Raw genomic sequence first — 13,075 nt, forward strand, 5'->3', positions numbered from 1 at the left:
ACCCTACTTCCAGCCCCTAAAAAGTCTACTGCTGTGAGCAGCTAGAGGTAATTTGTTCTGGGGACCATCAGAAGATCAAGGAGTCATGTAGAAGTCACCCGAGAATTGACCCTCTGAGGAAAAGGGAAGCTGCAGTATTTATTCCATTGCTTTGAGCCCTCACTGTTTGAGGACTGCTACTGGGGGAATCAATCCTGCTACTTCCAGTCCATTCTGCATGCAGGTAGTAGAAATGCCTCGATCTCCAGCAGAGAAGCAGAAAGATCCAAGCACGTGCGGCAGGAAACTGTCAGCCTGTGTGGGAACTGACCACCGTATCCACAAGCCGAGGGGATACAGTAGAGGGCATCAGCTGGTGTGCTACCGTATATTCCAGAAAGCCTCCCACCCAGAGGACAGGTGTGAGCCTTATGGTAATGGGGAGCTAGAGGCAACCTAAGTGTCCATCACTGAGGGAATAGGTAAGTAAAAGTGCTGTGGTTGTATATACCATGAAATACAGTGCACAGGAAACTTGATGTACACAGCTTGTGAAGAGATCTCAGAAGCAGTGTTAACTTAAAAAATAAAAAAGAAAGAAGTAGAAGATTTATAGCACAATTCCACTTATGTACATTGGAAACACATACACACACGAAATCACAAATTATAAAGATACATCTTTGCAGCTATTTATCAAGTGCAGTATAGTGGGTGTCTGTGGGGGTGCGGTGGGAATGGGAATTGGCAATGGAGGAGTAAAAGCCTTGGAGGGTCTTTCGTGGGCCAGTTGTGATCCTGTGTTATGACCTGAAGAGTATGATTAATAACTTTCTGCACCAAAGGGCTAAGAAAAAAAATAAAGGAGTGAAAATAGGAAATGTCTGCACATCAGAGCAGTTTCTTACCTGCTACACAATTATTATTACTGCAGGGATGATGATAGCAAGGCAACCACATTCACCGCCCGCCTTCTCTCCAGGCAGCCCCTCCAGTCCCCAGGAAATGTGCTTGCCCCCAGCGAATAAGGAGTTCCCTACCCCTTCCACGCTACCCAGAGGGACAGAAAGGAGAAGTGGGCCTGCTACCCCCAGAGGTTCTCATCTTGTACCTGGGCTGCATGTGGAATAGGGAGCAAGTACGTAGGACTCTGATCATAACCCATCTCTGCCTCTAACCCGCTGTGGGACCTTAGGCAAGTCACTTTGCCTTCCTATGCCTCAGTTATCTCACCAGTAAAATGGGCATGATTATTGTATTAGTCAGGGTTCTCCAGAGAGACAGAACAAATAGGATGTTTGGATAAATAGACAATAGATAGATGGAGAGATATAGACTAGAGAGATGATAGAGACAGAGTAGATAGATAGATGATAGATGATAGATAGATAGACAGATAGATAGATAGAGACTAGATAGATGAGAGAGAGAGAGAGGGAGAGAGAGAGAGAGAGAGAGAGGAGGGGATTTATTAGGGGAATTGGCTCAGACAATTAGGGAGGCTAAGAAGTTCCACAACAGGCCATCTGCAAGCTGGAGAACCAGGGAAGCTTGTAGTGCAGCTCAGTTCAAGAACAAAAGCCTCAGGACTTAGGGGGTAGCTAGTGCAAGTCCCGGCATTTTTTTTTCTGAGATGGAGTCTCGCTCTGTTGACCAGGCTGGAGTGCAGTGGCATGATCTCAGCTCACTGCAGCCTCCGCCTCCAGGGTTCAAGTGATACTCCTGCCTCAGCCTCCCGAGTAGCTGAGACTACAGGCCTGTGCCACCACGCCTGGCTAATTTTTATATTTTTAGTAGAGATGGGGTTTCACCATGTTGGCCTCCTGACCTCAAGTGATCCACCTTCCACCTGCCTCAGCCTCCCAAACTGGTGGGATTACAGGCGTGAGCCACCATGCCCGGCTGCACATCCCAGCATTCAAAGGCCAAAGAGCCTGGAGTTCTGATGTTTAAGGGCAGGTGTAGGGTATCCCAGCTCGTAAGAGAGAGCAAATTCACCTTTCCTCTGCCTTTTTGTTCTATTCAGGCCCTCGGCCAATTGGATGGTGCCCACCACATTGGGTAACAACGGGTCTTCCTTACTCAGTCCATTAATTCAAATGCCAATCTCTTCTGGAAACACCCCAGAGTCATACCCAGAATTAACGCATCACCAGCTACCTGGTAAACTTAACCAGTCAAGGTGACACCTAAAATTAACCATCACAATTATAAAAATAACTACTCAGAGAAACATTAGGAGCATGAACTGAAATTAGTTAATGGGACATTCTTAAACCAATGGCAGAAGCTCCTTCTTGGCTGGGAGCAGTGGCTCATGCCTTTAATATTAGCACTTCGGGAGGCCAAAGCAGGAGGATGGCTTAAGGCCAGGAGTTCAAGACTGGCCTGGGCAACATAGTGAGACCCCTATCTCTACAAAAATAAATAAATAAATAAATAAATAATAAAGTAAGGCGGTGGCTCATGCCTGTAATCCCAGCACTTTGGGAGGCCGAGGCGGGCAGATCACCTGAAGTCAGGAGTTCGAGGCCAGCCTGACCAACATAGTAAAACCCAGTCTCTACTAAAAATACAAAAATTAGCCAGGCGTGATGGCATGCACCTGTAATCCCAACTACTTAGGAGGCTGAGGCAGGAGAATCGCTTGAACTCGGGAAGCAGAAGTTGCAGTGAGCCAAGATTACACCATTGCACTCCAGCCTGGGCAACAAGAGCGAAACTACGTCTCAAATAATAATAATAATAAAATAAAAAACAAGCTTTTTTTTTTTTTTGAAACAGGACCTCACTCTATCACCCAGGCTGGAGTGCAGTGGCATGATCTTGGCTCACTGCAATCTCTGCCTCCCGCGTTCAAGCGATTCTCATGCCTCAGCCTCCTGAGTAGCTGAGACCACAGGTGCATGCCACCACACCTGGCTAATTTAGAATAAAAAAGAAGCTTTCTCTCTGCCACTCAGGTAGCCTTATCCGTAATCTCAGCCTCTGTCAGGGACTCCCCGAGGCCAGTTGGCTGAAAGCTGCCCAGGGAATTCTAAGGATTTCAGTTTCTCTTTCCTTCTTGATGCAGCTCCGAGCTCACTTGGTCCTGCCCACACCTGTTCCCTCACCAGGCTCCCAGACTGGCCCCGCCCACTCATGCCTCTTAAGTCAAAGTGGAAATTCTCATTTCCAATTACCTTTTCACTTTACACACATCATCTTGGATTGCCCATTTTGCGTGGCTAAAAAGCAGAGCCATGCCGCTGGGGAAGCAGTTGCGATTTAGCCATGGCTGCAGCTTGGACTGTGGTGCTGGTGACTTTGGTGCTAGGCTTGGCCGTGGCAGGCCCTGTCCCCACTTCCAAGCCCACCACAACCGGGAAGGGCTGCCACATTGACAGGTTCAAATCTCTGTCACCGCAGGAGCTAGCGAGCTTCAAGAAGGCCAGGGACGCCTTGGTGAGTTCCTGTTGCTATGGGCTAACCGCTTCTATGGGTGTCCCAATTACTGCCCTGCTACTGTGGGCTAGCCTCTAGCCTTCCAACTATGGCGAACCTCTACCCTTTCTGCACTGGGTTAAACCCATGCTGTCAGGCCAACTTCATCCTTGCTGCTATGAACTAGCTTCCAGCCATCCTGCTGTGGGCTAACCCCTGCCCTTGCTCTCTAGGAAGAGTCACTCAAGCTGAAAAACTGGAGTTGCAGCTCTCCTGTCTTCCCCGGGAATTGGGACCTGAGGCTTCTCCAGGTGAGTTGGAAGTCAGGCCCCCTTCACCGTTCCCTTGACCCTCTCCCCTCTCTTCTTAAGTGGCCCCTTAGCCTTCTTTGTTGCCCTTGTCCTTCACTCCCTTGGACCTCTCCTCACCTGTCCTGTGCCCCTGCCACTTCAAAACTGCTCTCTTGACTCTGTCCTTCCCCTGGGTCCCTTTTATCATCTCCCATCGGCCCCACTTCCCTAGCTCGCTCACCTGTCCCTGTCACTTCCACTCTCAGTCTTCATTTCTCTCCCAAATGTCCCTAGTCTGTCCTCCACCTGTGCCATTCGTCCTGCTCCACTTCTCCCTGTCTGTTCCCAACACTGACTCCCTCTCCCTCTCACCTGCCCCTGTCACCTGTCCCTCATTATCTCTCACTGACGTTCATCCAGCTCATGCTCCCCTCTCATCCACCCTTCTCATTTTTTTTTTTTTTGAGACAGAGTCTTGCTTTATGGCCCAGGCTGGAGTGCAGTGGCATGATCTCGGTTCACTGCAACCTCCGCCTGCTGGGTTCAAGCGATTCTCCTGCCTCAGCCTCCCGAGTCACTGTGATTACAGGCATGTGCCATGATGCCCAGCTAATTTTTGTATTTTTAGTAGAGACGGGGTTTCACCATGTTGGTCAGGCTGGTCTCGAACTCCTGACCTCAAGTGATCCACCCACCTCGGCCTCCCAAAGTGCTGGGATTACAGGCGTGAGCCACCACACCCAGCCCTACCCTTCTTCTCTGTGCATGCAACTGTCCCTCTCTTACTGTGCCCCCAACCTGCTTTCTCCTCGCCTGTCCCCACCCCGCCCCAGGGAACCTCTGTGACCCCCGTAAGTCCCCTTTCATTTGTCTCCATTTCACTTATCCCCTCACCTGCCTCCTTGACTATCCTGCCTCACCTGTATCCTACCTCTGTCTTCCCCCTCCTGTCTCCTTCTCCCCAGATCCCTCCACCTGTCCCCACCACATGCACTGTGTCACCGACCTTCCCCAGGACTGCCTACCTGTCCCCACTAACTGGGTCTTCTTGCCTGTTCTCCCTCACCTGCTCTTTCTCACCTCTCCTCAGGTGAGAGAGCGCCCTGTGGCCTTGGAGGCTGAGCTGGCCCTGACGCTGAAGGTCCTGGAGGCCGCTGCTGGCCCAGCCCTGGAGGACGTCCTAGACCAGCCCCTTCACACCCTGCACCACATCCTCTCCCAGCTCCAGGCCTGTGTGAGTCCTTGGGGCCCGGGCACCCAGGTCTGTGGGATCTGAGCAGCATCCTTCTCCTGCGGCGGCCCAGGCTCCGCCTCACAGACCACCCTCTTCTGCCCACAGATCCAGGCTCAGCCCACGGCAGGGCCCAGGCCCCGGGGCCGCCTCCACCACTGGCTGCACCGGCTCCAGGAGGCCCCCAAAAAGGTGAGTGACCCAGGAAGAGAAGGACTGGGGTCTGGGGAGCCAATAGGAGCCCAGACCCTGGACGGCCCCTGACCCATCCTCTCCTCCCCCACAGGAGTCCCCTGGCTGCCTGGAGGCGTCTGTCACCTTCAACCTCTTCCGCCTCCTCACGCGAGACCTCAAATGTGTGGCCAATGGGGACCTGTGTCTGAGAACGTCAACCCACTCCGAGTCCACCTGACACCCCACACCTTATTTATGTGCTGAGCCCTACTCCTTCCTTAATTTATTTCCTCTCACCCTTTATTTATGAAGCTGCAGCCCTGACTGAGACATAGGGCTGAGTTTATTGTTTTACTTTTATACATTATGCACAAATAAACAACAAGGAATTGGAACCTTCTGTGATAGGTGAATCCTTGAGTGTGTGTGTGATTGTGGGTCTGTGACTGGGTGTGGATATCTGTGTGATGCAGGCAAAATTTGTGACTGGTTGTGTATATTTGTGTGTGCCTGACTTCTGTGACTATGTATGTATTTGTATGTAAATGAGTGTCTGCCTGAACTTGAGTCTAACCAAAGGTGCATAACTGTGCGTGTTCATGCCCACATGTGTGCAAGTATGTGTCTGTACTGCCAGGTATGGTGGCCCACACCTGTAATCCCAGCACTTTGGGAGGCTGAGGCAGGCAGATCAGTTGAGGTCAGGAATTTGAGACCAGCTTAGCCAACGTGGTGAAACCCTGTCTCTACTAAAAATACAAAAATTAGCCGGGAGTTGTGGCATGCCCCTGTAATCCCAGCTACTTGGGAGGCTGAGGCAAGAGAAATGCTTGAACCCAGGAGGTGGAGGTTGTGGTGAGCCGAGATCACACCACTGCACTCCAGCCTGGCTGCCAAGAGAGAAACTCCGTCTTAAAAAAAAAAAAAAAAAAAAAAAAAAAAAGGCCAGGCACCGTGGCTCAGGCCTGTAATCCCAGCACTTTGGGAGGCCAAGGCGGGCAGATCACTTGAGGTCGGGAGTTTGAGACCAGCCTGACCAACATGGAGAAACCCCATCTCTACTAAAAATACAAAAATTAGCCGGGTGTGGTGACGCATACCTGTAATCCCAGCTACTCGGGAAGCTGAAGCAGGAGAATCGCTTGAACCCGGGAGGTGGAGGTTGCAGTGAGCCGAGATCACGCCATTGCACTCCAGCCTGGGCAACAAGAGTAAAACTCCGTCTCGAGAAAGAAAAAGAAGAAAAAAAAGAAAGAAAAGAAAAGAAAAGCTCTCAGGATGCTACATCCTGGAACCTCACCACAATGCTGTGAGAAGCCCAGACATACAGAGAGACCACATATAGGTACTCCATCTGATAGTCCCAACATAGCTTTTGAATCACCCCAGCTCAGGAACCAGACATGCGAGTGAAGACGCGTTTAGATGACTCTAGGTCCCAGCTGGAGCAGAGACAAGCCATCACCACGGGGCCCTGATTAAGTTCTTGACCCACAGAAACTGTGAGCATAATAATATTAGTTTTATGCCACTAAGTTTGGTTTGTTATAAGGCAAGAAATCATTGGAACAGTGAGACAGCCACCAGCCCATCACAATTCACTGTGAGGTGTGTCACAAGAAATGTATTACCAAAATAACTCATCAGAGTTTCTTTTTTGGGTTGGGGAGAGGGGGAGAGCGTCTGGCTCCGTTGCCCAGGCTGAAGTACGATCTATCTCAGATCACTGCAATCTCCACCTCCTAGTTTCAAACCATCCTCCCACCTCAGCTTTCTGAGCAGCTGGGACTACAGGTATGTGTCTCCACCCCCACCTAATTTTTGTAATTTTTGCAGAAACGGGGTTTCGCTACGTTGCCCAGACTGGTGTCGAACTCCTGGACTCAAGCAATCCTCCTTCCTCGGCCTACCAAAGTGCTAGGACTACAGGCGTCAGCCACCACGCCAGCCCCACCAAAGTTTCTGAATGGTTGACTTTTTGTTACATTACAGGGGATTCAGAATAAAATTCCATTCTTATAATCCTGTAACTCTCACTTCTTTGTATTGTTTGTTTGTTTGAGACGGAGTCTCACTCTGTCACCTAGGCTGGAGTGCAATGACGAGATCTCAGCTCACAGCAACCTTTGCCTCCTGGGTTCAAGCGATTCTCCTGCCTCAGCCTCCTGAGTAGCTGGGACTATGGGCACATGCCACCACTCCTAGCTAATTTTTGTATTTTTAGTAGAAACAGGGTTTCACCATGTTGGCCAGGCTGGTCTCGAACTCCTGGCCTCAAGTGATCCTCCCACCTCGGCCTCCCAAAGTGCTGGAATTACAGGCATGAGCCACCGCTCCCGGCCTCCTTTGCTTTCTTGAGTATTTTCTTGATTAGGAGTCAGAGGGCTGAAGTACAGCCATACACAGAAATTACACACAACCAACGGGCAAAAGTTGAAGCACTCCCTTTGATAACCAAAAACAAGTTAAATGTGGCCAGGTGCGGTGGCTCATGCCTGTAATCCCTGCACTTTAGGAGGCCTAGGTGGGAGGACTGTTTGAGCGCAGAAGTTAGAGACCAGCCTGAGCAACATAGCGACCACATCTTTACAAAAAAACTTAAAAATTAGGTAGGCATGGTGGCATGTGCCTGTAGTCCCAGTCCCAAGAGGATGGTTCGAGTCCAGGAGGTTGAGGCTGTGGTGAGCCATGATCATGCCACTGCACTCCAGCCTGGGCGACAAAGTAAGACTGTCTCAAAAAAAAGAAAGAAAGAGAGAGAGAGAGAAAGAAAAAAGAAAAGAAAGAAAGAAAGAAAGAAAGAAAGAAAGAAAGAAAGAAAGAAAGAAAGAAGGAAAGAAAGAAAGAAAAGAGAAAGAAAGAAAGAAAAAGGAGTTAAACGTAAAAAAGTTATTTGTAAATTTTTTAAAAATTTACACACAACCTCACAGCCATTCCCACTGCATTATAAAGTCTGTGACTAGCAGAACCTCAGTTTGGGTAGGGGGCAGCATGGTGCCCTGGCCAGGACATGAATTTCTGTCCCTTTTGCCTGATACCTGCTTTCCCAGGCTCCCTCGCAGCTCAGAGTGGCCATGAAATTAAGGGCTTCTTAAATAAGTTAATTTATGCTGGGTGCAGTGGCTCACTCCTGTAATCCTAGCACTTTGGGAGGCTGAGGCAGGCAGATCACTTGAGGTCAGGAGTTTGAGAACAGCCTGCCCAACACAGCGAAACTCCATCTCTACTAAAAATACAAAAATTAGCCGAGTGTGGTGGTGCGTGCCTGTAACCCCAGCTACTCCGGAGGCTGAGGGGCAGGAGAATCGCTTGAACTCAGGAGGCGGAGGTTGCAGTGAGCCGAGATGGTGCCACTGCACTCCAGCCTGGGTGACAGAGCGAGACTCTGTCTCAAAAAAAAAAAAAAAGTTAATTTATGTAAAAAATGTAACAGAGCTTGGCAAAGGCTGAGCCCCATACATGTGTTTGTTGCTGTTACTCTTATTATTTTAACATATTTTTCTTCCTTAATACAAACAGAACTCTTTCCCACTTGTTCCCTTCCTTCCTTCTTAGTTCATTGGTATGAGGATGTGAGACCCAGAGCTATGGCAACAATTTTGTGACCACAAGGCAACAAGTTTAGGGTGTGAAGCTATCATTCTGAGGAAGGTAGAACAAAAGAGTAGAAAACGGGGTCCTTGCTGATATTAATAAGCCATTGCTCCAAACCCCAGAATCCCCTAACTCCAGACTTACTCTTAGGTGACATAACTGAATGTCTTTATTGCTTAAGTCATGTTAATCGGATTTTTCTGTTTCTTGTGGCCAAATGTATCCCCACAAATTCATCTCTGCATGGCCAGCACTGAACCCAGAGAAGGTGGTCAATTAATATTTCATAAAAATTTTAATCATATAGGACATGTCTGAGCCCAGGCATATGAGTCTCTTCAATTATGAATGTTGCAATGGAAGAAAACAAGGTTGCAGATCTCTACTTGGAGATGCCAAGGCTTTATAGAAGAGATTTTGAACTGGATATATTTTAGTTTTGCCTGAGCAGCATCCATTACTCCTGGTAACAGCTCTTCAATTTTCCTTTGGAAATGACCTCCTTTCCTACTCCCTCATTTGGCTGGACACATGACTCCAATTTGATCAATCAGAGCAAGCACTCTCCAGAGCACAGTAACAAGCTTTTCCTTGTCCTCTCTCACAGTGGCCTTTGCTTAAGTGGTTCCCTCTGCTTAGGACAGTTCCCATCACTCTCCCACGACCAAGTCTTCACCTGGCTCATTTCCAAAATATCACTTCCTCTTCCAATAATCCTTCTGCATAGTACACCAGGGTTTCTAGCGCTTTTTCATTATATATATATATATATATTTTTTTTTTTTTTTTTTTGAGACAGAGTCTCGTTCTGTCACCCAGGCTGGAGTGCAGTGGCGCGATGTTGGCTCACTGCAACCTCCACCTCCCGGGTTCAAGTGATTCTCGTGCCTCATCCTCCTGAGTAGCTGGGATTACAGGCACCTGCCACCATGCATGGCTAATTTTTGTACTTTTAGTAGAGACAGTGTTTTACCACGTTGGCCAGGCTGGTCTCAAACTCCTGACCTCAAGTGATCCACCCGCCTCGGCCTCCCAAACTGCTGGGATTACAGGCGTGAGCCACCGTGTCCAGCCTCTATTGCTTTTATATGCTCAACAAGCTTTCTTATTTTTTTTTTCTTTTTTGAGACTAGCATTTAATAGCAACAAGCTTTCTTTGCTTTTTTTTTTTTTTTTTTTTAAGATCTTGCTCTGTCATCCAGGCTGGAGTGCAGTGGCTCAATCATAGCTCACTGCTGCCTCAAACTCCTGGGCTCAAGACCACCTCCTGAGTAACTGGGACTGCACGTACACACCACCATGCTTGGCTAATTTTTTGTTTTTTATTTTTATTTTTATAGAGACAGAGTCTCGCCATGTTGCCCAGGCTGGTCTCAAGCTCCTAGCCTCAAGTGATCCTCCCACCTTGGCCTCCCAAAGTGCTGGAATTACAGGTATGAGCCACCACACCCAGCCAACAAGATTTCTTATCCTACTTTTTCTGGAGAGTATTTACCTTCAACCACATAAAATTGCCAACACTATACAACGTGTGACCTACAAAAAATGGCAAGTTCATGTGGTTCAACCTAATATTTAGCAATCCGCCCTTCCCAGGACACACAACCTGGACATAGGACCCACCCACCCCCTACCTGGCCAATCAAAGCATTCCATTCATTCCCTTGGATGCGGCAATCAGTGCAGGGGTTGCTATGTGACCTCAGCCAGGCCGATAAGAGCTCTTCCCTGAGATTTTTCTCTTAGGACTGGAGATTCTGCCATTTTATCTCTGGGCTCTGGAAAGATCTAGTCTGTGTCTGTAAATAAATGACCATTTTCCCCCGCCACATGCAGTTGAAAGGGATGAATCTGAGCTGAGCCAAGCAGAGAAGAGAGCTGTGTAGAGAGACTGTCTTGGTGGGGTTGAGTCTGGGTTCCTTTCTCTAAAGCCCTGTTCCTTGTAGCTTTGCAATCATCCCACAACTTTTTTTTTTTTTTTTTTTTTTTTGAGACAGAGTCTCACTTTGTCACCCAGGCTGGAATGCAGTGATGTAATCTCAACTCACTGCAACCTCCGCCTCCTGGGTTCAAGCGATTCTCCTGCCTCAGCCTTTCAAGTAGCTGAAATCACAGGCACCCACCATGCCCAGCTGATTTTTGTATTTTTAGTAGAGATAGGGTTTCACCACGTTGGCCAGCCTGGTCTCGAACTCCTGACCTCAGGCGATCCTCCCACCTTGGCCTCCCAAAGTGCTGGGATTATGTGTCAGCCACTGCGCCCGGCCTCCAATTCTGTTTTGAAGGTAGGCATACCTCACCTCAAAGCTGGGGTCTACATAGAAATCAGACCACATACCACCCCTGGTAAAGACCCTTCATTGGCTTCCCATGGCCCCAAAGAATAAAATGTTAACTCTTGACCACACCTCACAAGGTTCTGTAGAACCTGCTTGCTTCTCCCACCTACTCTCCTCTCACTCTTCCCACTTCAGTCCAGACACACTGCCTCCAACACATCAAGCACACAACTTCCCAAGGGCCTTTGCGTATGCTGTTCCCTTTGCCAGGAATGCTTTTCCCTGCTTTTCTCACAATGCATTTATTTAGCTCCGTCATCACCCTCCTTCACCCTCCCATCTAAAGTAGGCCTCCAAGTCATTCTCTATGCCATCATCCTGTTTTCATTCTTTGCACAACATTTATTTGCCACTGGACATGCTTTACTCGTTTTTGTTTGTTTGTTTTTTGGGTCTCACTCTGCCACACAGGCTGGAGTGCAGTGGTGCAATCAGGGCTCATTGCAGTCTCAACCTCCTGAACTCATTTAATTGCTTATTTGTTTATTTCTCCTTCCTCTAGAATATAGGCACCACGGAGCAAGGCTTTCTTGTTTTGTTTCATCTATTTTGTTCACTGCAATAGTCCCTACATAGGACCAGTTACATAATACATGCTCAATAATGCTTTATCAAGTGAATTAGAGACAAGATTCCTGATGGTTCTGTGTGCAGGTTGGAGGCAGTCAGCTTTCCAATCATAGCTCTGCTGTTAACTGGCTGTGTGATCTTGGAGATGCTCCTTAACCTCTCTGAGCTTCAGTTTCTTCATCTTGAAAATTGTGTGCACACACTGCATATACCTGTGCAGGCTTTAAATGCAGTCATGCTTATTATTGGGGTAACTCCACTTCCTGAGCATCATGTGCCATGCACTGGGTTGCATACTCTTTATCCATGCATCAGGGAGGGTTTGGGAGCACTGTGCCTGGCTTGTGAAAAGCCCTCAGTACCTAGGAGTCGTCATGACTGACACAAATGAGGGTGGTGGAGGTGAGGAAGCCTCCTGGCCTGTGATTCTCTGGTGCCTCTGTCCTAGCTGCCTCCCACCCTGTCTGCCTAGATCCATCCCCCTCCCTCCTGCTCCGTTTCTATTTCTGTCTTTCTCTCCTCCTCCCCTGGCCTCAGGGGGCCCCCGGCTGGCAAGAAGCCTTCCTCCTTCTTCCCCAAGATCAGGAAGGCATTATCACTGCAGGGCCCCTGCAAGGGCTGGGATGTCTGTCCCTCTCCTCTCCCCAACCAGTTTTCCTTCCCCAGTCACAGCCCTCAGCCTCACCTGAGAAACTCCTCTCTCCACACCATTCTCCATGCCCTCCGCCAGGGTCCCTCAGATTCCAGGCAGAGCGACACAAGAGCTCTTGTCCCTGAGCTCACCAGGCTGGCTGTGGATATCCAAGCTCAGCTAAGCTCATGGGGGCCATACCCCAGCTTCCGGACACACACCCCAGAGGCAGCATAGTGTAGGGGTACAATCAAACTTCCAGCTCTGCTATTTATTCATTGGGGGGATGGAGGGACTAGGGCAAGTGACTTCATCTCTCTGTGGTTCAGGTTCTTGTCTGTAAAATGGGACCAAGGGTAGATCTACCCTACCCCACTGAGTTGTGAGGTCTCAGAGGGCGGAATGAATATTCAATAACTGCTCAGCAGTACAGTGCTCTAGTTAAGAGCATTAAAGGAGTTCAGGGAATGTCACCCCAAAATATGGCACCCTGGTATGCTGATTATTTTAAATTAAAGGCACTTAGAGATCCATAGATGCTGGAAGAGGCTTTCCTCCTATGTCTTCTTATCTGCCTAAAGACCAAAAAGAACACAAGCGCCTTCCGTCCTCTCCCTGACATTTCATTATCTTTAACAGGAAAAAAAGACAGAGAAATGTCTACACCTGGACAGACTTTGTCACAAGAAATTATCTGTCTGTCAGGCTCAAATTCCAGAGACATTTACAAGCTAATTTCTATCTCCTGGACCCATTTATTTTCCCCAAAATCATTTATTACCCCTCAAAATTGCCTTCCTTTCCCCATCTCCCCTTTCCCTGTGAAGAAAGGTATATAAGCATC

At 48.5% G+C, this 13,075-nt stretch overlaps 1 protein-coding gene across 1 annotated transcript; it reads left to right on the forward strand.

Moving 5' to 3' along the window:
* The first annotated feature begins 3,237 nt into the window (after window positions 1-3,237).
* Window positions 3,238-5,492, forward strand: LOC129019654 (interferon lambda-1). The gene is made up of 5 exons (XM_054462686.2): window positions 3,238-3,423; window positions 3,636-3,713; window positions 4,783-4,926; window positions 5,032-5,115; window positions 5,210-5,492. Exons 1-5 carry the CDS (start codon window positions 3,253-3,255, stop codon window positions 5,333-5,335), a joined length of 603 nt encoding a protein of 200 aa, XP_054318661.1. The 5' UTR covers window positions 3,238-3,252; the 3' UTR covers window positions 5,336-5,492.
* The last annotated feature ends 7,583 nt before the right edge of the window (window positions 5,493-13,075 follow it).

Source organism: Pongo pygmaeus, chromosome 20, assembly GCF_028885625.2.
Source record: "Pongo pygmaeus isolate AG05252 chromosome 20, NHGRI_mPonPyg2-v2.0_pri, whole genome shotgun sequence".
Taxonomy (NCBI): domain Eukaryota; kingdom Metazoa; phylum Chordata; class Mammalia; order Primates; family Hominidae; genus Pongo; species Pongo pygmaeus.

What these genes read in the sequence shown, in the direction of transcription:
- LOC129019654 (XM_054462686.2), top strand. Translation starts at nt 3,253, where the DNA reads ATGGCTGCAGCTTGGACTGTGGTGCTGGTGACTTTGGTGCTAGGCTTG. An exon ending in TCTCCCAGCTCCAGGCCTGT is followed by an intron (nt 4,927 to 5,031) that starts GTGAGTCCTTGG and finishes TTCTGCCCACAG; the next exon opens with ATCCAGGCTCAGCCCACGGC. An exon ending in TCCAGGAGGCCCCCAAAAAG is followed by an intron (nt 5,116 to 5,209) that starts GTGAGTGACCCA and finishes CCTCCCCCACAG; the next exon opens with GAGTCCCCTGGCTGCCTGGA.